Source organism: Lonchura striata, chromosome 1 (genome assembly GCF_050655825.1).
Source record: "Lonchura striata isolate lonStrDom1 chromosome 1, ASM5065582v1, whole genome shotgun sequence".
Taxonomy (NCBI): domain Eukaryota; kingdom Metazoa; phylum Chordata; class Aves; order Passeriformes; family Estrildidae; genus Lonchura; species Lonchura striata.
In genome coordinates this window covers 50,621,142-50,646,367 of record NC_140703.1, presented here as the reverse complement: position 1 = coordinate 50,646,367, position 25,226 = coordinate 50,621,142, and the positions used below count along the sequence as shown (strand labels likewise).

At 34.1% G+C, this 25,226-nt stretch overlaps 1 protein-coding gene across 27 annotated transcripts in view; it reads right to left on the bottom strand.

Annotated features, from left to right (window-relative positions):
• The window catches only part of MYCBP2 (MYC binding protein 2), a 173,871-nt gene that overhangs the window by 38,074 nt on the left and 110,571 nt on the right, over positions 1 to 25,226 (bottom strand). For 12 of the 27 annotated variants that reach the window (XM_085593528.1, XM_085593539.1, XM_021548051.4 and 9 more), the window contains 10 exons: positions 24,274 to 24,329; positions 23,741 to 23,856; positions 21,595 to 21,692; positions 17,384 to 17,500; positions 16,471 to 16,611; positions 10,471 to 10,545; positions 8,370 to 8,594; positions 7,328 to 7,460; positions 4,535 to 4,660; positions 1,008 to 1,169 (listed from right to left, as the gene is read on the bottom strand). In XM_085593528.1, coding sequence (XP_085449654.1) covers positions 1,008 to 1,169; positions 4,535 to 4,660; positions 7,328 to 7,460; positions 8,370 to 8,594; positions 10,471 to 10,545; positions 16,471 to 16,611; positions 17,384 to 17,500; positions 21,595 to 21,692; positions 23,741 to 23,856; positions 24,274 to 24,329 — 1,249 coding nt within the window. The remainder of the gene's footprint in view (positions 1 to 1,007; positions 1,170 to 4,534; positions 4,661 to 7,327; positions 7,461 to 8,369; positions 8,595 to 10,470; positions 10,546 to 16,470; positions 16,612 to 17,383; positions 17,501 to 21,594; positions 21,693 to 23,740; positions 23,857 to 24,273; positions 24,330 to 25,226) is intronic. The other 15 variants (XM_085593558.1, XM_085593596.1, XM_085593603.1 and 12 more) reach the window with 11 other exon arrangements.

The window sequence follows — 25,226 nt, the reverse complement described above, 5'->3', positions numbered from 1 at the left end:
GATGGGAAAGAATAAATATTTGACAAATTCTCAATGAGGGTGTGCTGATACCACTGGCAGTCAGCTGTTTTATCTAAGTACAGTTTGGAACATTCTGCTTTCAGGATGTCAGTGTAAGTCCACAAGGACTAAAGATCACAGTCAAAATATTTCTGACGATCCTTGTGAAAGTAATTTAGAAATCTTAATCTAGGACTTCACTGTCACTTCAATAAACTGAGCTGGAAAGATGCAGGACTGCATATACACAGACAGTGAACTGACTGACAAGGTCAACAAGAAAGAGCTGAGCCACCTCAGAGAGAAGTTTGTGGGAGTCAGGCATAAAGGAGTGTTCCTGAGACCTGTGCTGTAACTGCTCTGCACGTAAGAGAGAATTTAGTGCAGCATCAGCTATGCATCATGAATGCTGAGCTCTTAGCTTTCATTAATGAAAACAGTTTCGTGTCAGTCCATCACTAATCAGGTTAGCTGGTATTCACCTCAATAAGCCAACTTTCATTACCATGCCAATCCTATGAGTACCCCACAGAAAACTAACAAAACATTTCTTATGAGTAGTGCCAAGTTATTCCCACTGTCCAGATACATCCCTAAAGTTAGGAGCAATGACAAAAATAGAAATTTAGGAAGTAAGGGAAGTTAATACCCATGTACTTACTGCAGTGCATTTTTGATGTTAAAAGAATCATCAATATTTTGTACTGTATGAAATATTTGCCTTATTTATAACCAGAGTTGCATAAAGTATTGGAAATGCACTTTCATGACTTGTCTACAGCAAAGAACACATACAAACCCAAAATACTGTCAATATAAAAATTAAAGTTGAACAAGTATACTTCTTCGGGAGCATTACTTCACATGCTTCTGAACCATGACAAACTTAAAAAAACAAAACCAGAAAGGTGCACTGTGGGATGATTAGTAGCTGGTAAGCAACTGAGAACAGCAATGTCAAAGCTGCAGAAATGGACTGATGAGGCAGGTAAGGCTGACAAACTTACTCTGAAGCTGTGGCTGAGGCTGCTGGAAGGAAAGGGGCTGTCCGAACACAAATGGACTGTGGACAAGGGAAGAGGGAGGTTTTGCAGCTTGATCAAAGATGGAAGGAGCTGGGAGATTTGGCCGTGACTGAATGGAATTCAGTATGGCACTCAGTTGGTCACCTGTAGTGGGCAAAACAGTCAAAACTACAACCTGTTACCTGTCATTCTTCAGAAAGGCAGAGTAAAATGGTACTCAAAGTTTAAATGACGATAACAGAGAAAGCTCATACATCTCATTTAGCCACATACAACTCTAGTTGTGGCTAAATATAAAAATCTCACTCCATGCATGGCAATAGAATTACTGGTTTTTAAAGCTCATGGATATTTTACTGCAACTATTTTAAACATTTCAAAATAGAGATTTATATTCGTCTTGCTAAAAAATGAAGAACAGCCAAAGGGAAAAAAAAAAGAAATCCCTAGCATCTACAGTAATACACACATGCAACAGTACATGCAGAAAAAAACATTAGAAAAACTGATGAGAAGGGAAAGCTAACATGTAATTTAGGCTTTGACAAATGTATTTCTGTGCCAATGCTTTGGCAAATACTTGCTCATTTTCGTAAATATTTTTAAAACTATTCTGTTATGCTGTTTTTCGAGGTCAGATTGAAGATAATTTAAAAAATCCTTAAGTACCACTTAAGAACTAGAACTGGTTTTCTGAAGAATTACCTACATTTGCTGTGAGACAAATGAAGGCTTTCAACAAACTAGCATGTTAAAATCCAGAGTTTTAATTTCTGAATGCCAATTTTCAAAGAACTCTATGTGAGCATTAGAAATACATGATGCCTCAGTAAGAAGACCACACTATGTTGTAACTTGAAGTATACTTAGTAATATGAGATAGGAGACACCTGAGAGTCTCTCAAATTCTTGATTTGAACCATCACCAGACAAATCCTAACAATGTCACTTTATTCTGCAAATTCCTATGAGCTGATGGCATTGTAGAAAACCTAGTACACAATTTTAGCAGCTAACAGAAATTACAACATTTTCAGATTATTATCAGTGATCTTTTTAAGGAATTAAAGACCAGCAGATCTATCAAACCCAGTATTACCTAAGAACTCCTAGGTTGAATTTATTTTCTTGATATTTTGGGTTAAAAACTAAGAAGACAAAAACACCAGAAAATAGCTGGAATGACCTTCTAAAAAAAATCCATCTACAGGAATCAATGAATCAATTTTATTTCACTGTTTTGGAAGTAGCATACCTAAAAACTACTGGAATCTGTACCTCAGCAGCAATCACTCCTACCTTAAAAACCTAGAAGTGATTGAACAACCTGGCCTAAGGGGGTTTGAACCTAGGTTATCTCTAAGATCCCTTCCAACCCCAGCCATTCTGTGATTTACATGTCTCATAAACTATTATTCTTAAATGCAATGTGCCTAATTCCTAAAATGAGTAATTATTCTAAAGGGAAAAATATCTGAGAAGTTGTTGAAAGTCATTTGCCTACAATAATCAAATATGGAGGTGGATAGGGCCAATCATGAGGAATATTATAAACTTGCCTGTAACATAGAAAGCTGGAAGAGAGAAGACATAGCTAAGTCTTCTTAGCTAAGACATAGTCAAGTCTTCTTTCTTTCAGGTAATACTGTAAACCTAAAATTAACGGTTTTATAGTAGGAAACTGTTGCCTACTGTAGAACTACACACCTATTCTGGGGATCTTTACATTTGATCAGTAATTTTGAAACACTCTTGGATGGGACTGAATTTTCACCATAGAGCATTCCTATGGAAGTAATTTTAACATACAAGCCCCTCCAAAAGAAATGCTTCCTTCAGAAATTCCCCCAAGAGACTGGGCCTATGCCTTCCATTTTTTATTTTTCACAAAACTCAGAGCTTCTTAGACCTGAGAATACAGCAAGACTGCATATAAAGTAATGGTACAGCTGAAGAATTCTATTTTCGGGAAAGTAGGACCACTATTCTATCAATATAGTTGCCAACAACTCTCGATCTTGGTTAATTCAGAAGTACATACAGTACACAGACTGAATGAAGTAATGTAGCTGAGTTGTTCATTCACTCTAAACATTACAGCTTGAGGGTATCTTGAGAAAATAATGCATTTAAAATAGTATGGAATTCAATGCCAGAAGTAGTTTACAAACATTTTGTAACTGTATTATCCAAAAGAAACACCTTTGAAACTGCTTAAGATGTAGTAAAATGAATCACAATGTCTTCAGAAATCAGGATGCTTGTTAAGATAGCACATTCATCTCTTAAGATTTTATCTTTGGACAACACAGAAGAAAAAAATTGTTGTCTTATTATGTTTCTGCAGAAAAAATAACAGATAATATTTCTGCACTATTACACAATTGACATTGAGAGACAAGCAGTAATGCTGTCACATCTTTGATAATTCCACTTTTGTGATTCCACCATTACTCTGAAATGAGTATGGATTAACTGATAAAGAAGGTTTAAAAGGCTCTATAAAACAAAAGGAAAATGTTTCAACTTATCCAACCTTTGTCCAAAAAAGAGGGTTTCCTATAACAATGCACAGACAAGTGTGAATCCTCTCTACACAGTAAACCACTGTAAAATTATATAGAACTACTTCATGTTGTGACATTAACAGACTAGACTATTTAGGAATAATTATTTTCCTAATCTTCTCTCCTTTAAAGTAAGTTTTAAGTTATTTTATTTAGGATACCAAGAAATATATGCTGGTGCTAAAAAACACACAGCACACCTTAGGCTGCTATTTGTAGTAGCATAGGCTATAGCAATGTAATAATACAATGATAGAGCTCCATGTTTCAAGAATATTTCTCAAGAATCTCAAGGAAAGGCCCTTCTATATTATTAAATCTACTAGAACTAACAAAGAAATGAACAGAAGACATGTAGCTTGAGTTCATTTTTATGGCTTTTACATATGTGTTTAGATCTTGCCAAAAAAATAAACCCTAATTAAAAGAAAACAATTATTTTTTATCAGTAAAAGAAACAAGATTTTATTTATTTCCCAGCAGTTGTAACTGGTATCCATGTGATTGAAAGGTAACTTCAGTTTTACAACTTTTTTTGATTTCACAACAAAATTTAAATGGCATATTTTATCTTATCAATCCATTAAAGGTACTTAAAAATTGTCAAGACAGATGACAAATGTTTCTGGACGTTCAAAACCATGTGCTTTCTAAATCAAACAGTTTTCTAATCTTGATTTACATATATTTTTCATTTCAGCATTTCAGTTTTGTGCCTATCACTGCAGAAACCAACTTCGAAATCTTCGCTGATCCTTTTCATACAGAATACTTAGACTGAGTGAAACTAAAGCAGAGAAAAAAGCATTTTTAACACTTTGCCAGTCATTATACTACTGCTTTGGAGAGGGCCTGTGGTGCCTCAAAAAGCAGAAAATGAGTAATTAAAAGCAAAGTTAAGATAAACATAACTGTTAAAAAAATACGAGTTTAAAAACATACCTTTGTTATTTCCAAGGCCATAATCAAACCCTTGTCCATTACTACAGCTTGTCCCCTTACTGAAAGCTTGTATTGAAAAAGGACTTGGGGGAGGAGTCTGCACATTTTGATCTAGAAGGACTTGCTCTGTAAAAAACACCACATCACTTGGGGGTTAGACCTCTCAGTAATGGCTTTACATCAGAAAGGCGCGTGACAAAGCAAAAGGGTAATATTTATTTCCACTGATAGCACTCTTCCTCTTAACTAAACACTCCTCCAAAACCCCCACATTTGTTCTTCAGAACTCATGCTCTAAAAATATTAAGACAGAGGACTTGAATATTATGCAGACTGTTTTTTGTTTGAGTTGTTGCAAGCTATGCCATTATTTGATATTTGTTTTTTTCCTGTAACATCATTCAGCAGAGTTTATTCTTTGGACAGCAATTGTTAAAATTCCTTTGACAAAGCAAGGTGAAGAAACGATGGTTTTCAGAGTGACAAACTCAGAGCCAATTAACATTTAATTGTGACTACCCCCAATAGTTCATGGAACACAAGGCGTTTTTTCCCAACAGATTTATTTTTATCTGTAAATTACTCCTATAATTTTACTTTATGTATGACAATAAAGCAACCTCTAACCCAAACCAATCTGAAGTATTTAATAATATTCAAAACAACAGTAGAATTGAAATAAATGAGACCACTTGACTATTGAGATTTACAGAGAAACTACTGACTTAATGTGGTCAAAAATACCATTCCAACTGACAATATATATGAAACATTCAGAAGAAATATCCCAAATGCAGGTCTAAAAGCTTGAGCTAGCACCTTGAGTTTTTTTTTCTTTTCAGGGTACTAAAATTAACATGGAATAAATAAAAAAAAAATCACAACTCTTCAAAAAGTAATTTTTAAAAAATTGCATTTCAGGACAAAGCTACATTTCAGAGTACAAACATCACATAATATATTCAAGTTAAAAACAAATGAGGGGAAAGCTGGAAACCTAAAGTCAGTTTATAAAAGAAAGGATCTATATTTTTTTCAGTCAGAGGCTACTCTAGATCTTGCTGTAGTACTTTAACTGTATACCTGGCTACAGACCTAGCTATTCAGACTTCTGCCTCGTCTCTGACAGAAACCCCACTTCATTATGAGATTTTAATTATAATTTTATTAAATAATGAAAATATGAATGTAATGTGAAAGATGGTGCTATTCATGGATAAAAAAAAATGGACATTTGCAAATCTAGCTAGAGCACTTGCAGATCCTTATTATTTCCCATTAGCAAAAGCATAGAAACTGATAATAAATTATTTTCAAATAATTTCACTGCAAATAAAATCAATCAGTTTAAAATAACTTTCAGATATGGCTTAAGGGCATGAAATTTTACATGGCACTGAGGTGGACTAAGAACCTAGAACAGGTTTAAAATTATAATTTTCAGTAATTACACTGGTAACTGCTTAAACTGCTTTAGCTAGATGCACAAGAGACATCCCTTTCACTCTACCTGTAAAAAGAGACTCATCTAGAAAAGATTAACAACTGGTATATTGAGGCATGGGATTCATATAAAAAAGTTTCTGAGATGGTATTTCTGTGAGCTCTATTGCAGAAATCCCACTAAACAGCAAACTCAAAGCCTGGAGCTTGTATTTCTGTTTTTCTGTGTAAGCAATGCTATATAACAAATGCCGTTCAGTAACAGTGCCTAAGCATCAAGAATCCAAAGACACACCTTCAAACAAAGTCTTGTTTAAAGTCTTCCTGATTTGTGAATTCTTTCTTAGAGCACACATATACTTTGAGACATATAGTTTAAGACAAGATGACGTAATATGTCAAATACTGAAGATGAAAAGACTACTTAAAAATGCAAAATACGGTCAAGTTCCTTAAATGTATTTCTCAAGATAAGCACTCTGGAATGGAAATTTTTGCACACTGTTTAATGTGTTAATTTCAGATAAATTATTTTCTACTGGAAAAGCAAACAACCCTGTATAAAAGTAGAAAATAATCAATTTATCAACCCTATTATTGAATACCTGTGCTTTCAGCAATAAGGTACTGTTCCAATTCCCAATTATTTAGTTTATGGAATCTACTTGGGCTCTTTGAGCACCTCAGAACTTGACATTATCAGACAACTTAAATTAGAAAAGCTATGACTTCTAAAGGAGTGTTTGAAGTAGTACGTAGACATTTATATACTTAATAAAAAACTTTTGGCTATTCCCCTAGTTTGCAGAAGGTTTTGTATCTGAAAGTCAAGCCACAACAGTCTACAGAAAATACTTATGTATTAGCAAGGAATTGCTTTGCTCTAATACAATAATGTGATGATAATTGTTAGAGTATCTATGTGTGAAATTAATTTCAGCACCAAATGGCAAAGAAAAAACGGCAGTCTGGTAAAATTAACAATAAGTGTGACCTAAAAACACAAGCAGAACATGACTGCTGAGGTCAAAGGCTTTCATAAAGAGACCTTTTGGAAAACAGATACATAAAAATCAGTCCCAGAGCTAAAAGAAAAAAGATGGTTAAAATTAATGTCCATAACCATAACTGGTACAGAAGAACACAGAAATATTTTGACTGGTTTTTTAAAATAATTTAGAACTGTTTATAAACAACTTTTAAGTCTGACTGTGCAATGTAACTCAAATGAAAATATATAAGCTAATGTTATACCTGCTCAAAACTCAGATACTTCTTTATTTCTCCTGTTTAGATTGCTTATTTTTTTTTAAACTTAATTTATAAAAATAAAAGAAAACAACCACTTGCCATCTTCATGTCGAAGGTACTGGTTTCCACCTCTGTCTCTAGCTAATGACCATGCCTCGCCTTCATCACTTTCACAGAACTCTACCATGCTGTTCTTATCCATTTGCACCCACGTACCTTCTGAATTAGTCACCTGATGCACACACACAAAAAAGCAGAATTTATTGACTTCTCAAAAAATTCAGTAGTACAATTCAGCAACTACTTATAGTACCTGGAAAACACATTAAATTTCAATCTTTCTATTACAAAGTAAATGTTAAAAAAAAACCCAGTTTCTTAAATTAAGGCCACAGGCTGAGGCAGACTGAAGTACCAAACCTATTTAAGGTATATTTACATTTAGGAGTAATTCCAAAGATTTTAGACCTATTTATGTTCAGAAGAAGCAAAACACCAACACCACAACTTCAGAAAATCCACATAAGCCTAAATAAAAACTTGAGGGAAATAGTCACCAAGATATACCTACTAATCGATGGTGGCAACAGGAGAATTATAATAACAAGATATATATGAAAGTTTTTTATGAGTATTAATTTTGTTCCTGATATTATATTTAGGAAATAGCATGACACACTTCATCCTTAAGCCCTTCTTAACCATAAAACACCACAATTGGACAATCCAGAACAATAACAATAGTTCAGCAACTAAACAAATTAATACAATTAGTAAAGAGAAACAAGAATTTATTGAATGGTTAGGTCCTAGGAAAACAGTTTATCATGAAACAGAATTCCTTCAAAGAATAGGACAAAAAAGTAGATCAAGAAACACAATTTTGTAAGGAATACTGTAACAGAAATACATAAGCAAGCACATGTAACTGCAGTGCAATTTTAACATTATTCCAATCAATGCAAAAAGGCAAGAGACATGACTGCATTAGTACTGCTAGCATAAACCAAGTTCAAAGGCCAGTATGTAGCATGAAGAGGGGAAAAGCAAACCTGGACAGAGGCAGATTCTTTTGCTGTGGTTACTACTGTTATATACTGGTATCTATGAAGACATGAACTGAAGCTACAAGGATCCATACCTCGCCCACTGCCTTGACTTTGTTTCCCAGAACTAACATTCCAATTGGGATACCTCTAAGGTTAGGGCAGCTTCTGATGTTGTGACCTGATGGGCCAGTCTTCACTACCTTGTACACTCCAGGTCCACCTCGAAGGAATGGCATGTCTTGTTCTTGCGTCACTGCTTCCTGTGGGCAGTGTGAATTTAGGTCTTTGAAAAAATCATCAGCATTAGACCTAGATTCCTGAGAAATTAAAAAAAAGGCAAAACAGAACAGAATAAAACCTGTTAATACCACCTTTAAACTACTGAGATAAGAAATACTTACTTCAAGACTACAAAAGGTAAATGTCAAAGCTAAAGGATATCCTAGTTACATTGCTAATTTTAGTGTGCAGTGCTGAACAACTAACTACTACTAAATTGCATATTAATTGAATTACTCCTGACATTATTCCTCAAGCAAAAGTGGTATAAATGTAATAATTTATATATCTAACATCAGATACAAATTATTTAAACTAACAGCTTTCACTAAATCTTCATCCTCACTGACATTTCTCAGGATACACATTCATTCCTCCTGCTCTATTTTTCAAATTTTGTTAAAGTCTAGGGCTATGGAAAGGGAATTCAATATTATTTTCTACTATTTGCTGATGAAATATATATCCAAACCTGAAGAAAACAATTTGAATTTCTTACTAAAAAAAGTTGTAGTCACTAAAAGAAGAGAAAAATAAGCATATATTTTTCAGCAAGCAACAGCTTAACTGAAAGAATTTGTACAAAAAAACATGAGGAATGGGAGTAGCAAATGTGCATTTATTTCAGAAGAATGCAAGTAAGAAGCAGGAGCAAGTTCTACTATACTGAAAGTCATAGGTATTTCTAAAGGAACATCTGAAAGTTACAGACCACATAATGTCCTGCTGGATGAAGCCAGTGGTTCACCTCAGTCTACTGGTTCAGCAACAGGAGATGCTCTTTAGAAGCACCATAAAAATCTTTACTAGTGGTCTGTCACTTATATACCAATAACATTTAAAACCTTTTTATTATGGATGTTACAGGGCATACCCTATTTTCTTTACTATTTATCAATCTGATGTCTCAACATTTAATTTATTCTGAATATGCTGATACTTTCTGCCTTGAAAATCTCCTACAAAAACACCTTCCAAGAGTTCATTCACTTCTTCCTGTGAGAAAGAATACTTTCTTTGTCAGATTTAAACCAAACTTCTGGTTATGTTTACTTTTAAATGAATGCAAATTTCCTCTGATCTCTTTAGTTATCATGTTTTCAGCTTTTTTTGGGATGGAAATCTGTGCACTGTGTCCAGACTAATACAGCAGTTTTTTTAAAGAAGTCTTTATACAAAAAAGATTCTATTATGTAAATATGTAACTTACAAAGTAAGTTAATACAGGCTGAAGTAAAGTGGTTTGAGGAAAAAAAAGAGACTATTTAAACAGTTTAGATCTTAACATAATGAAGTCTGCTATTCTGGGAAAAGCAACCAGTGGACAAACAAGTTTTAAAATCTCTAAACCAAAATGTACTACACATTATCATCTTCATTACAAAGTTCATACAAAAAAAATCCATCTCAAAACATTACAGAACTGATATTCAGACAAATACTTCTACAGTCAATTTAAACAGCTTAACTGTACATAACATATCATGTTCCTAGAATTAAATAATTAAAAAACACATTAAGAATCACCAGAATATTTATTAAATATCTGTGTGTGGTGGCTTGCTCATACAAGTATCATCTTCTTAGATGCCACAACTTTATGTGGAGCCTCCAATAACAGAAAAATATTTACCAATAAATTCTGCTCTAAGGGAGAATGAAAGGTTTTGTTATGTTACAAGGCCACCTCTCTGAATTTCTAATTTGGTTTGTTAAAAAAGTAGAGTCCTACTCATGAATTAATAAAAATAATCTACCCTGGTATTTTTTACTCATTTTAGAAGGAGACACAGATACAGCACTGAATGCAAATAATTCACAGTAAAACAGACTTCAAAGAATATTTAGCATAAAGTTGAGTCATAAGGCGCAAAACACAAGATACAGTGTTACTGTTCCTGTAATTTAACTCACCTTAGGGGGTAAAGCTTTGGAAGTCCATGAAAAAAAGTCCAAATCCCTTACTCCTTGGCTAGCATTAAAGACATTCTGAGCAACAAAGTTTGAAAAAAAGAGACATATATCAACAAAGAAATGGGAACAAAGTAATATTGGAGGAAGAAGCTCAAGGTAGTATAATGCAAAGTTTCTCCTCAAGTAAATTTACTGGTAGAGTGTTTTGCAAAAGGGGAAAGTTTTGTTTTTCTAATCAAGTCACCTGAGTCCATTGCTCACCATGGCAAATCATCCATTACACAGAAACAGTTCAGTATGTCAAAAGCTCAAAATGGATGTAGTGTGTCATGCCATTTACTGAAATTAAGAGCCAAGACATCTCTTAAAAAACTTGAGACTTCAGACACAGAAAAATCTCATATTTCTGTAACAAAGGAATGGTAGCTGGTCCCATCACAAACCAGTTTTCTAGAGAGACAGCCTCCTGTTCTGAAAGATGATTTCAAGAAGTGCAGGACAAGTGCACACAGAATTTTAGTCACCCAGTCAGAACCAAAGAGATGCAGAAGGGCAAAGCTCACTGTAGCTGAAAGGAGTTCACTTGCACAGAATGATTTCACCAGTTTGCACATCAAAATCGTACTTTTTACTGGAGCCAAGAATTCCAGTGCTATATGGAGAGTAATTGCTAAGATTCCATTAGTTTTGTAAAACATACAATGCATTAACTAGTTATGACAAATTGTAAACCAAATATAGCTGTCAGAGAGGCATCACTAATTTTAAAACCTATTGCCCACACTATAGAAATAAGCACTGCTGTTCTGCCTAATTTTTCCTCCCACATAACATCTTATTAATTTCAAAGACATCTTCACTGTTTCTGTCAAATGAAAGAATAATGTACATATAGCAGTAGTAACAATCGTATTTATGGTATTTATGATGGAATCCCTTTGACAAAGCATCCATTTCATCTGTATGAACCAAAATATCAAAATCTTATTTCCTATTCCATCCTGATATGGGAACCAAATTAAATCCCTGCTAAGCAGCCACATTAAAATTTAACAGTAGCTAAGACAGTAAATCCTTTCAGGCAGAAACAAGTACAAAACACCCTTGGCATGCTTCATCTGTATTCCTTGAAAAAGCACTAACATGTTAAAAGTAAGCAAATCTACACTTTTATCACATGATAGAAGCAAGTCATCTACTAATCCTGCTTGCAAACATTAAGTTTCAACAATGCAAATGATCTGCCATTTTGACAAAAAGAGGGAAATTGTCACAACACCAGCATTTCTTTAGAATTGAGTACCTTTACCCAGAACTGAAGGAGGTAGCCATGCATTAGTGCTATATGCTCTGGGGCAATGGGGAAGGTGAGGAGGGTGTCAGATAAGAAGATTAGCCAAGTAAAAGTTTATCAACTTGGCATAAAACTATGGCAACCATAAAAAGCCTACATGTGCTTAAATAAGTGTACTCCATAGGTACCCAACCTACATCAACTGTCTGATTCTATTACTTTGCAGCATATCTCCTTTTTTCTCATGGACTGCCCCTTGAGAAACATGGACTGTCCATACTTAAAATATTTAGCTATAATTTCTGTGATCTATTTTTCCACATCATAGAGCTCTATGTGTAAAACACACAAGAGAAACCAACAGCAGTGAAGTGGGACCATGCTGGCTTAGAAACATCAAGAAGATCAAACTAGAAGCTCTCCTTTGCTCTGTGAACTTGAGATTTTCTTGCCTATCATAACACTATACCAATTTAGATGAATAAATCAGGCATCTATTTGAGAAGTAAGTTTTCATTCTGAAGAAACTACTAGATAGAAGCTTTGAATTTAGCCTTTATGCTATCATCTGTAGATTTAGTTAATACTTTCCTTCAAGACGTTCACCTTCCAAGATCTAAAACTAATTTTAGAAGCTCATACTTTTCCCAATAAATTCAGTTTCAGAAATTAAAAAAATTAATTTGTTTTGCCACAAAATATCACTGGTCCATTAGGAGGCATTTAAAAGCTCAGTTATTATTTCAAAACTAAGGCTTAATAAACAGCCATCTTGATATTTTGATCAACATGGCCTTACTCCTCAATTGCTTTCCATCATGCTTAAAACAATGGTAGAAATTTCTGTCACTGTCCTTCAGTGTTTCCACAGAACATTCAGCTTTCTGAGGTTCTGTGATCAAGCACTGGAGCCTACATACTAATTTTGATTATTTCTTCCATCGCAATAATGGTTTGAAAACCTTGCAGATTTCACAATCCTTGATTGCCCGTGCTGGCTGGGGAATGTAATATTGTAGTTGGAAATCAGGGTTAATATTCCTTCTTATAAAATTTTAAATCTAAAATGAAGTAGTGAGAACTTAGAATGTGATTTTTTAAAAGACAAATTCCAGAGTCTGACCAAGATGATTTTCTATTTCTTCCTAGTGTGCACTATTTTGTATCATATGTTCCTTTCTACAAGGCATTATGCATAAGCAGGAATAAATAACTGTCGGGTATTTTTTCAAATACAGATACCTGAATACTGTAAGACTGAAGGAAAAATAACTACCAGAGATGGAAACAGCTTATTAAAAAATCACAATCTATTACATTCACAATCACATAATTATCTACAATGGATTGGATGCACAATTTTACATTAGGGGCTGTAAAGCAGTTCCCTGTGACAAGACAAGAGCAACAGAAGAGGAGTTGAAGACCTTCTAAGAAGGTAAATGACCACAGCTCAAATAAATAGAACACTGGTAACTACTGTGGATCTCTCCTTTCCTACGATAATTTATCTTCAAATACAATAGCGCTAATAAAAATACAGAAAGTGCATTTATGAGATCCACAATATTCAGCAATTGCTTTATCATAAAATACCTAGTTAATGCTAATAAACATACATAAAATGAAGATAGAAAATATACATCAAGATGAAAAGAGGTCACAACACTGCTGAGAATCTCTAGTGTTTTTCATCTGCTCACTGTTCTATAATACAATGAAGAAACAGAATAACTAAAACTTTTAAAAAAAACTTTTTTACATATTTTCCAAAATGTACTGAGGAATTTTATTTACTTAAGGGATTAATTACAAAAAGCTTGTATATTTAAACACAAGAAAGCATGTAATTGGAGATGACAGGTCTGCCCACTCAGAGTTAAATAGAAAATGGGGTCTAGAAGTAATATGACATCTATTTGAAAAGGGAATACATGGCCTAGCTCAGGCATTTGATTTTCCCTTTGCATTTCAGTCACAGAAGAGACTTTCTCCAATCTTCCTTTTAAGCCAAAACTGATTGAACAGCTTGGGTCCAAAAAACCTCACACAATCACAGTTTTTTCTACTGCATTCTACTCATCATGTCATTCAGCTACCCAAATCAACAGGATTGAGCAGGTATGAATTATACCACAATTTAATCTAACAAAACTTTGGCATTTATTACTTAATTAAATATCCTTTTTGATGTAAGTCATTCATCTCTAGACAATTGCAAAAATCAAATTTAACAACTTACGAACAGTCCTTTTTTTGGACAAGTCATAGAAAAAAAGATCGTATACTAATAATTTGAAATATTTTCAACCTAGTAATCACCATAAAGATTTTAAAACTTCCTACCAAGAAAGCAATATATGTGCAAAGGAAGTACCTAGTAAGAAAGAAGTATATGCTAGACTAGCATGCTGTAAAGACTTAAGGCAGCCTTCAAAAGTGAAGGCTGAACCTTATGTATTGTCACCTTTAAGAAAGGTGACAAGAAATAAAATGTTAGAGAACTATTTTTTTTTCATTTTTCCTCTTATTATTACAAATCAAACCAACAAATCCTACTGCTTATATACTGTCAAAATTAAATCAAATAGCTTCAGGACATGCTAAGTCCTCTTCAAATCTGAAAATGAGAGCTGTGCAAGGAAACTTTTCTGAAAGTAGCTCAAAACACATTTCTTGCACCTGCCTGCATTGTTGTAAGAGTTGCTCTCATAACCCTTTTGCTATGTTGGCTGCCACTCACAGAGCAGAAGCTAAGAAAGCATGTGACTTTAAACTTGTGTCAGTCAAGACGTGTGATTGGCTACCTAAAAGATAATTAAGCATCTCTTAACAGCTCATAACAGTCTAAGTGGCAACAAAACTAATTCACAAAAGTGTTTAACAACCTGCAAAACCAAGAGAGAATCTTTCATCTGAAAGAACACAGAGAACGAAATGTTTGAAAACTGAATGCTGTTTTTCACATTTGATTGTACATGACCTCCTTATTCACATGAAAATTGAATTCTCAAAATTATTTTGTCAAGGTTGAACATTCAGTTATTCATGGCAGACATTTTTTTCCAGGCTTCTCTCAAGGAGCACAGCATATGCTCTTCCCTAGAACTACATGTAAAGCAGAGCTGTATGAAATATGCCAAGCACTAAGTTCTTCCTAATCACAGACAACTGCTGAGCTAAAAAATATTCCTTCAAACAAGTAAAAAGGTATTGAAGATAGCTAAACTAAAAAAAACCACAAAAACCCACACAACTAAGAAGAATCTACCAGACTATAATACCTGTCTAGACATACAGTATTTACTGAAGTTACTTAATCAAGATGAATTCACTTTTACCATGGGTGAACTGGTAAAATTCAATTACTGCACAGAATTATTAATATTTCATGGAAGTACAATACAGCAATTTTCTAATGGCAACAAATTTCAAAGGCAAAAAATACAGGAAAAATTTTAAACAAAGCTTAATTTTTTTCCATGTTTTTATATATTCTACCACAGTCCAAAAACCCATTGATGACAGGCATATTTGAGTAACTGATTTCTGAGTACAGAAATAATCTGCTTCCCAACTTCAAAATTAAAATAATTTCCCAAACAAGGATTCTGTGAAAAGAAATCCACAAATAGAAACATATCAACAAATAATTTGTAGACAAGAAGATCTATTCACATCATGTAACAGTGTTTGGCAGAACAGCCACAGGGTTTTATGAATTTCCAGATTTAGCTCCTAGCAAATAGCCCAATTTCACTGGAACTGGGGATGTCTCAGTTCTTCAATAACCAAAAAATATGAAGAGCATAGTATTACTGGTTGCAGTGCTTAATTTAATGAAATATTTCTCAACTATCCTTAATTGCAGCAGCAGATTGCTCAGATAAGATGACAAATCAAATCAAATCTAAATAGCAGTATCAATTAGATCTGACTCTCACATTCTGGCCAGAAGAAAATAAGGTACTGCCCATTCAGGGGAATGCACGAAAACAGATGAGCCAGAAAGGCCTGCACTTTCATGCATCTTTTGAGAAACATGGTTTAGCTAAGAAAGCTTTTCCTTTTTTGTCTTTCACATTTTTCAAAAAAGTGTAATTGGTTTCAAGTATAGTGATTATGATCACCATTAAAGTTATTCAAATAAATTATATTTACTCTTACTATAAATTCAATAGACTTGAAGCTATGGGATTCTTTCATTAGCTAATGAAGTGATAACTTAAAGATTCAGGTATAAAACTCACAAAAGACATCCACAAAGCCAAGAGCCTAAAGAAGTTTTGGTTGGTTGGTTTTTTTTTTTTTTTTTTTTTTTAAAAGCAACAATTACATAGATTCACTGTAGGCTGCAAGCCTCTTCTGAAATCAGGGCACCAGTAGACCACTTCACAGACAATGCTATCTAGCATAAGGAACACCTGGTGTAGACCACAATCTAATACTATTCTGCTTTTATTACAGCAGTCCCTGCACTTCTGTTTCTCTTCTAGGTGAAGAGGCTTCAATATAAAAAGCCTCATACATTTCTACACTCCACCCTCATTACACAGCAGCCCTCCAAAACGCCAACATATATTAGGTTGTATTAAATAATTAAAATATTGTTTACCTCAGGACTTTTTGCAGCCTTAATTAAAGAAAGTATTGTAATGAGGATAGAGTGTACTTTTGGATATTTTTTAAAGGCACCTTTTACTTACGTCAACAGGTACCAGAAGGCTCTTGCCAAGATGTTGGTTAAAAGACAGACACCAGGCTTCAGTGTAACCATTCATGTTTGGAACATACTTCTTTATTGTTTCATCATTCAGCCTCAGCCAAACACCATCATCATTGTGGATCTATGGGAAACAAGCAACAAGAACGAGCCATGCCCTCCTGTAACTGTTCTGTAGCTAGCAAGGATTAACAGACTTCAGGCAGACAATAGCAGCAAAGAAGCAATGATTCTTACAATGCTGATACAACATAAGAAGAGGTAAAGAGGAATATTGACAAAATCAGAACTCCAAAGCAAAGGGGAAGCTTATCTTTTTATAAGTCAAGGTGTGAAGATAAATCTAAATTGGATCATGCAGTAATAAGAATTGCTTTGAAATAAAAGAGGAAAGAGAGTCAAGCCTTAATAAGCTTTATAAATCCCCCACTTCCCATTTTTCCATTGCTAGTATGACTTGGTAAATCGCAAAAATATTCCTAACATACGAAGTTATATTGTAAGAAAAACACATGCACAGCAGTCTAACACACTAGCAGTGATCTTTCAGATCTCTAAGTAATAGATCTAATGAAAAGGACATTTGCATCTGAATTTTTGTGTAGAGTTGAAATAGTTAAGTAGTGAAAAGCTAAATCTTAAGAGGTATTTTTGTAAGATGAACTCTGGAAATTTTCTTTCCTTTTATCAGTCTCAAATCTTTGTTACGCAGGTTTTGAAGTAAGCAAATTAAAGGATATGACAGCTTGAAAAACTAAATGAGTAAATTTAGATTTTTGCAATTTATGGACTTAAGTTGTATATGTCAACATCTAAACATGGAAAAAAACCCATTATTTGCATGAATTACCTTTACATCTTAGCCCAGTTTTCAATAAAAATGTCTTATGGATTACCTCGTCAATGAAAGTGATGGATCCATTGACTTTCACTATGCCTATTTGCTCACTCTGAAGGGAAGGGTGGCTACGGATACGAAGCCCTGCACTGTCCTTGGCCACAAATTTGCGAACCTAAGAGAAGCAAAGGAAGACAGTAAGGAAGAAAAAAAATTGGAACAGAGCTCTCAGAGTAAAAAGAAATAGGTTTAACAGATTCTGAAATGCCAGTGATAAGGCAGCAGTCTTAAGAGTTACAGTTTGTTGCTAGTTTCCCATGGCTGCTGTGTATAACTTTATTTTTTTACTATAATAAAAAAAATTAAAATGTTCCAAAAAACCATAATGTAAGCACGCATTGACTTGGAAACATTTTTGTTATACCCTACAATAATCAGTACAAGCTTTTGATTTTCTTCACACACAGGTTTCATTTGTTGCTGAAAATTTCACCAGATTTGCATTTTCAAATTTATTAATTTATCTTAGCTGATCAGCCTGGAATTACCACTTCCCAGTTGTGCTACTGTAGTATTCTCTTTAATCAGCTTTTTAACCAAAATTTGGTTATTTTCCTTAGCTAAATATTTTAACTAACCATTTTAAAATAAAATAATCTTTCTACTTGTTCATCTTTCAAATAGCTACTTCAATAGTTTCTTTTTTTTTTTTTTCCACAGGAAGGTTAGAGCAGAGGCTCCTTGATATTAAGCTGGACTTACTACAGCACCCCAAAATCTCCCACTTGTTAATCACTATCCTGTTTTTTACCATTCAAACATTATCAGGCACCTGTCCCATAGAAAACAAATGTAAACCATCCTATTGCTCTCTTAAAACCAAAGATGTATATATTCTATCCGTATGGTATAAAACCATTTTCTTGGAAGGTTATTTTCAAACTCCACAGGAAAAAGGGATAAAAGTACCAATGCAAATACGGATTTAATCTGTAACAACATAAAGCACAGAATGATGTGTAAGGAACAAACTCAGTGATATATAATGAAAGGTAAGAGCTAAGTGTATGAACCTTTTTTCCCTTAAAGAAATTATATATATTCTGAGGAAAATTTAAAAAACAAAATACAAAACCAATAAAACCCCAAAACCAAAAACATGTAAAGGATTTCATATGTAAATTACTCCAAAATGTGCAAGGTTTTGCTTATTAACAGTCCCCTTACTCATAATACTTAAGATTCTCACAACAGACAAAACTAAGACTTTCAAGGTCCTTGTAAAAGTATAAAGCTGAATCACTGCCGACAGCACTCTAAACACAGACAAGCCAAAAACAAAGTCTTGCAAATTAGGGGTCCTTACATCATGTTACTTCAGAAAATCATTATGAGAGTTTTCTAGAACTTTAATTAAATTTTAATTAAAAATTGTAATTTAGAGGAAAAACTCACATTACAGATTTTGAGTAGGCACAGGCCTGGAAAGAGCCTTTTTCCCTTTTGCAACAGCTAACCTAATTAGTTAATAAAAAACTTCAACTTAAAATTAGAGATTGCTTAAGGACCAGATCCACTAACAGATAATATAATAAAAAACAGATCAGGAGTTCTCTTATGTTCATTTCTGACCATGATGTAAAACTTTATTGTCTGTGTCTTATTTCTGATACAGCGCCTCTTTGCTAGGAATATTTTTGTAACACCTCCATAGGCAATTCTTCCACGAAGCATATATCAGCTGGATTCCAACTAAAGAACTAAGGCAGAAAGGCCTGGGGATTAGCATCATCCCTACAGTGTACACAGTTTTCAAGAGCTGTGTTGCTGTGCTTTTTTGTTTGACAAATCTGCAAAGAGGTGCCTGTCACACAACATAAAGGGTGTTGTAAACAATAAAGCGACCTTTACAAGGGGGTTGATCTACAAAGCGGGGAGAAAAACTAACCCCAGCCCAGAGCTTTTGGGTTAGATGGTTGTTTTTTGGTTTTGCTAGCTACTTGTTGCATCAGGATGGCAGAAACCATCAAAACATGTTACTGACCAAACATTTTGGTACCAGTCTTGCACTTTCAAATTCAGCTAAATTAGGACCTTTTCCTTTTAGTTGGTACCAACCATTCTGAATTTCATAACATAGCTTGAAAAATTATGTTTTCCTCAATAGGATGTGGAATCAAGTTTCCCGCAAGTTAGTTGATTTAAGCTTTGCAGCCTATTAGGAGACAGCAATTCTTATGGGTCATATACCCCAGGCTGAATACAGATCACTATCATAGTCTCCTTCAGATTTTTCATCTGGCTTCAAAAACAGAAAATGAAGAATACATGTATAAAATCTTAACACAGTACCCATTTTTAGCTTGCAATTTAAGTAAGGTTTGGCTACAAAACAGGAATGTTCCAGTGCCTCAATGAAAGTATTTTGGTCTTTCTAACTGTGAACAGATCACCACTGAGAATGCACTGTTAGTGTCCTTTGGTTACAACTGTCCGAAATTTCAGGCTGACAAAGATGATGAAGCAGCATTTAGAGCTCAACTATGCCCTTTTTGTCAGCAAAACATGATTTGGTATGCTGGACTGTCTCTGACCGATACATGTCTAATCTGCATTCTTGGCTTTAGAAATATGGAGCAAGTACAATTATTACCTTGATGTATTACTTACAATACTGCTGTTGATACACCAAGAATTATCCTGATTTTTTATGTGATTTATTATGACACAGAAGATAGATGACATATTAAATGGTTTACCATGAAAGATCTAGTTTAACTTTTCAGCAGGCTCTACAGATACTAGGTACAGGACAAAGATGGCTCCTTTTTCAAAGAAAAAGCTTGGAACACGAAATGAGACATGCACATGGAACAACACAAGGAGAGGCTTAAACACTACATAACATCTCAGAACACCAGAGAACTGACTTCTGTCAAGTACTTTGACTCTTCCTTGACAACAGTTATCATGTATGAAAAAATCATCCCAATTTCCACTGTAATAATTTAAAAGAAAAACAGAAGTTCTGTTCAGCAATTTATCTCATATCAAACTAGATTCTCTCAACTTGGGGACAGCAAAACAACATATATGATGATTAACTTGGGTGGAGGTACGATGAAGTAGCTTGATATAAATCTCTCTTAGTAGGAATTGGGAGTTCTAATTAAGATAATGAACTAACCAGGCAGTCTTCCTTCCAAGAGAAGGGAGAAAGTCTAAAAGAAGCTTCTTGGGGAAGAAAACAAAAAAAGAGCCAGTGAGGGGTAAATATTGCATTGAGACTAAAAGTACATTTATTATGTTTAACTTGAGGCATGGCTTCAGGGAAAAAAAATCTTTTTAGCAGTAAAAGCAGATGCTGGATGCATTTTAGAGACTAGGGAACCATACAACAAAGTTACTGTCTCTGAATTATTCTGAAATTTAGGAAAAAAAGAAATTAGGATGCACTGCATAGGTAAGAAGTTGTCAGAAACCTGATCCCTTTTGTAACCACTTATTTCTTAACCACCTTCCCAATTTCAGTAGGACAGGAAAGACATCCCTGTGGTATTTCAGAATTCCACATCTTTTTATACAGCTTTATTCAAATCACCTCACTTAATAGCCCTTCCTTTGCATCTAAGAGGAAGTGCGAGGTATCTCCCTCATCTGGGCAATTTTCCTTATACCACTGTCACGCATTTCAGCTTACTTGCTTTAGTGTGTCTACTTTAATCCTTCAGGGTGGAATGATAAGGTGAAATGGGGATGTAAAAAGCTAAAGAAAAGATACCTTTAAAAAACATAATCATACCATTTTCTAAGCAAGGAAAACATACTAAAGGAACTGGTTAGAAGAGATAATAAATAATTATATGGATTTTATAATGATTGAAGATGCTAATGACAAAACAAAATCTTTGCAAAATTTAATGCACAATTAATTTTGTAGTACAATATATAAGAAATAGAACTAATAATAGTGCAAAATTTTGTTTGTGGCTTTAACAATAGCTGTGATATGTTTGTGTAACCAGCCAAGGTAAAGACAGTTTCTGTAGAGCTTCTATCAGTTTTGTGAATTCATATACAAAAAGAAAATGAAATTAATTTGTCTCATTTTATCCAGTATATTAATTTCATTCCATTCAGCATGTTAAAGTGATGTGCAAATACCCTTAAGTCTGCAGCACCATTATATGATAACGTATACATTAAACAACAAAAAAGTCCCACCCAAACATAACTATCTGTTTTGGATTTTTTTCCATTTCTCCAAACCTTATTTGGCTGAGGCTCTGCTTTTGGTTTAATAAGTTGGGTTCCAGGAGGTATCATTCCTTTTGGAGGATCTTTTACTTTCACTTCTAGTCCAGCATCTGTAAGTGAACAAAGACTAAGTTTAAAAAAATAAAGGGGTTATATCAGTTAAACAGTAACTACAATTTATCTGTGCTACAATTTAGAGTAAACAAAATAACCACTTATCTGTCTGCGAAAATCAACACTTGCAGTTGCTTCATGGTGCAATGTATTAATTTCTGAACATTTCTCATTTCATATGTGGAAATTTACAGAGCTGTGGTTTCATGCTGTTGTCACAGAGTATGTACCAAGCACTACCAGGTAATTTTGTATCTTAATAGTGTCTGTAGGATTATGTTTCAAGGAATGGTCAACAGAGTCTAGTGTTTGAGAGATGCAGGTGAAAGCTTCTGGAGAAGCAATAGCTTATGTAATGTTGTACTGCTACAGAAGCTAATTGCTACATGTGAGACAGATATAAGAGCCTAAAAAGCCACATTATGCAACCAGAAAAGGCCTATAATGTAAAAAATTGGCATATTTAGTTACCAATGCTGTTATAAAACATGAAGGCTCTAGAAAGTGACATTCTTGTTTGTGAAGAAAAATACACACAAATATATGTGAAGAAAGACACAAAAATTTAAGTAATAGATGAATACAACCTTGAATAATAACCTTCAAAGAACTGCCTCAGCAATCACTGTTAAAAGTAAACTGCAACAATAGATACTTTTGTGTTTTTTGTTTCATTTTACAGACCGACAATCTGAAGAACAACATCTTGAAAAGAAGCATCCGGACATAACAATGAAACTGTTGGTTTCACTAACATCCTTTTAAACAAGCATGGGAGTAACAGAAGCAATCTACAAGCATCAAGAACATAAAAGGTTTGAAATAAAGAGAAACTGTTACCAGTACTTAAGCAGTCAAAAGTTGACAGAATTATGGGTCAAGCGTAAGTACATCAAAGCTTCAGATGGCATAGTCTAATATAATGATTGAGTCAGAAAGTTCTGTTGCAGAAAAATGGCACAGCTGAGTATTAAGAGTATACTCATACCTATTTAATAATGATGGTTGAGATTTATATTTATAATTTCTAGTTTACCCTACACAATGCTTGAGGATGGTAGAACCTGTGTAAAAGTATAAGAGCAGTTGATTGAAACTACAGGTAAAGTTTGCTCCAGAGATGACATGCTGAAAAAAATACAACTGAGTGCATCACACTCCTATGAAGGCAAATCTTCCTCTGAGGAATAGAGATAACCATTAATAATAATACTTTATACGTCTTATTTTCTGTAGTTAACATGTAAAACCAAATCACATTTCATTTCTACAGGAATTATGTGTACTTGCATTTATGAGTATCACAATGTGTTTACTAAAGATGCTGGTCAGTATTGGGAAAGAGGAACTGCTGGTGCTCATCAACTCACCCAAGCCTACAACACTTTGAGTGTTTCTACTACCATCTTCACTGTAGCACCAGTAAGGCTGACATGAGAGCATTCAAGACAGAGTATTTTTAGAAGGGCACTCTTTCCACTATATGCTATAGTATCTCATAGTGCAGTCCCCAAGACTGGCAAGTTAACTAAAAGATTTCCAGCAAGGAATGAACCAAAAGTACTTAAAAATTAGTACAAATAATTAAGAGTTTAGGCAGACTCTCAGTTAATACCACACCTCCTCAATTTTCCAGAACAAATGACAGTATGCATTTCAGCATTGTAAGGAACAATTTTGCCTTTCCGTAGGTTCTTCAGTGTTGGACTGGGTTTTTTTTCTCTTTAACTATACTTCTCTGTCACACTCAGCTGAAACAAGACACTCTTCTTTCAACACAGAGTTGAGAATAAGAGACACTGTTAATCTGGTAGTCTAACCACATTATAAATACATGATTTACAATATATATTCCTATTTCAGTGTGTGGGGTTTTTTATTCTGAAAAAAAAGAGATTTAACTAGACGGCTTTTGAATGAAAACTTGGCTACTAAGTTTTGTTATGAACTGTACATTAAGTCTTATGAGCATCAAGACAAAAATGTGTTAGTATACAAAATGGAAATAATATAAACATATGCTTAAATAGTGAAAGTAAAGTACCTATTTCAATGCCATCTATAGTAACATGAATGGTATAGAGACCCACAGCTCCAGGAGTCCAGTTTGCACAGTATGTACCATCATTATTGACTCTGATCAACATATTTTCACTGGGTCTAGGCATAAACAAAACAAAATCAATCAATCAAAATATAATGATTAGTATAATGTTTAGTTTGAAAACTACTCTTTTTCTAGCAGATCATCTAAATACAATTATTCCCTTTCCCAATGTACTAACCTTCTATTATTTACTATGAAAATATAATCCTCTCTTCTACATTTATTTATACCAAATGATAAAGGAACACATTCAGAGAGTAGCTAATACAAATAAAGAAACTACATTTGAATGATTAAGAAAAAAGGATTTTAAATAAAAGTACATGTAAGAAAACATAATACTTGACTTCTGTGTTTCTACCTCCAGACAGGATTACCTGTCAGTCACACCTGGGAGTCTGGGCGTAGAGCAGAAATGTCAAGACATGTTAATTTAAGTCCCTAACCAAAATAAATTTTTCAATGTTTACCTCTTTGGTGTTGGTGAAGCAAAACGTAGTTCTTCAAAAGAATAATTTTCGTATGCCTATAAAGAAGTTAAATTCAAACATGAAACCAACAGTTACACCACTGAATAACAGAAAGCACCACATTTTCTTACAGAACACATCAATCTAACTTTACACAACCCTGAAGCATTGATCAGGGAATCAGAAACAAATTTCAAAACACAGAAATATATAAATGCACACATGAAAGAGTATCTTCACTGTCTCATTAAACAGACATTATTTAGATAAGAAAGACTGCTACTATTAACAAAGACCTTCTTAAGTCTTTGAATCGCTTAAAATGTGACTTGTATAAAACCCTTTTGAATCCAGGCAATGCATTGAAGACCATGGGAAGATAAGAAAGCAAGTAAGTTGCAGGTAAAACCTGCAAACCAGCCCAGGGGCTTTATCAATGAAAATTCGCATCCTTTTTCTTTCAGCTCCAAGTGAAGATGAAACTCCCTGAACATGGAGGTGATACTTCCATTGACTTCCACTACAAAAAAGACCTGGTTCACTTCTAGAGTGTCCTGTGAAATCATTGCTCTGAAAAGCCCCCTAAGAAAACAGAGCTATTCCTAGAAATGCAAAGTCCCTCACCAAGAATCTCTCTGGGCTGCAAGAGTTTCTGAGCTACGAGATTCCCCTGTTAAATCAAAACCAACAAAAGGTTGGATAAGAACCTTTGAACATATATGCAGATAAGCCATTTTGGGTCCCTGTAAAAATATATAGTTTTGGGTATCAGTCCCCCATACATGTCATAATTTATTATATATATTTTTATGAAGTGACGCTTTATAACCATGTTTAGGTGTTTGTATCAAGTATTGATATAATGTGCAGGCTGATATAAAATGAAAATATCAGGAGATGTCTGCATTTTACACTGAAATGAGTGTGCTTAATAATGCAGGCAGGGAAGTAGT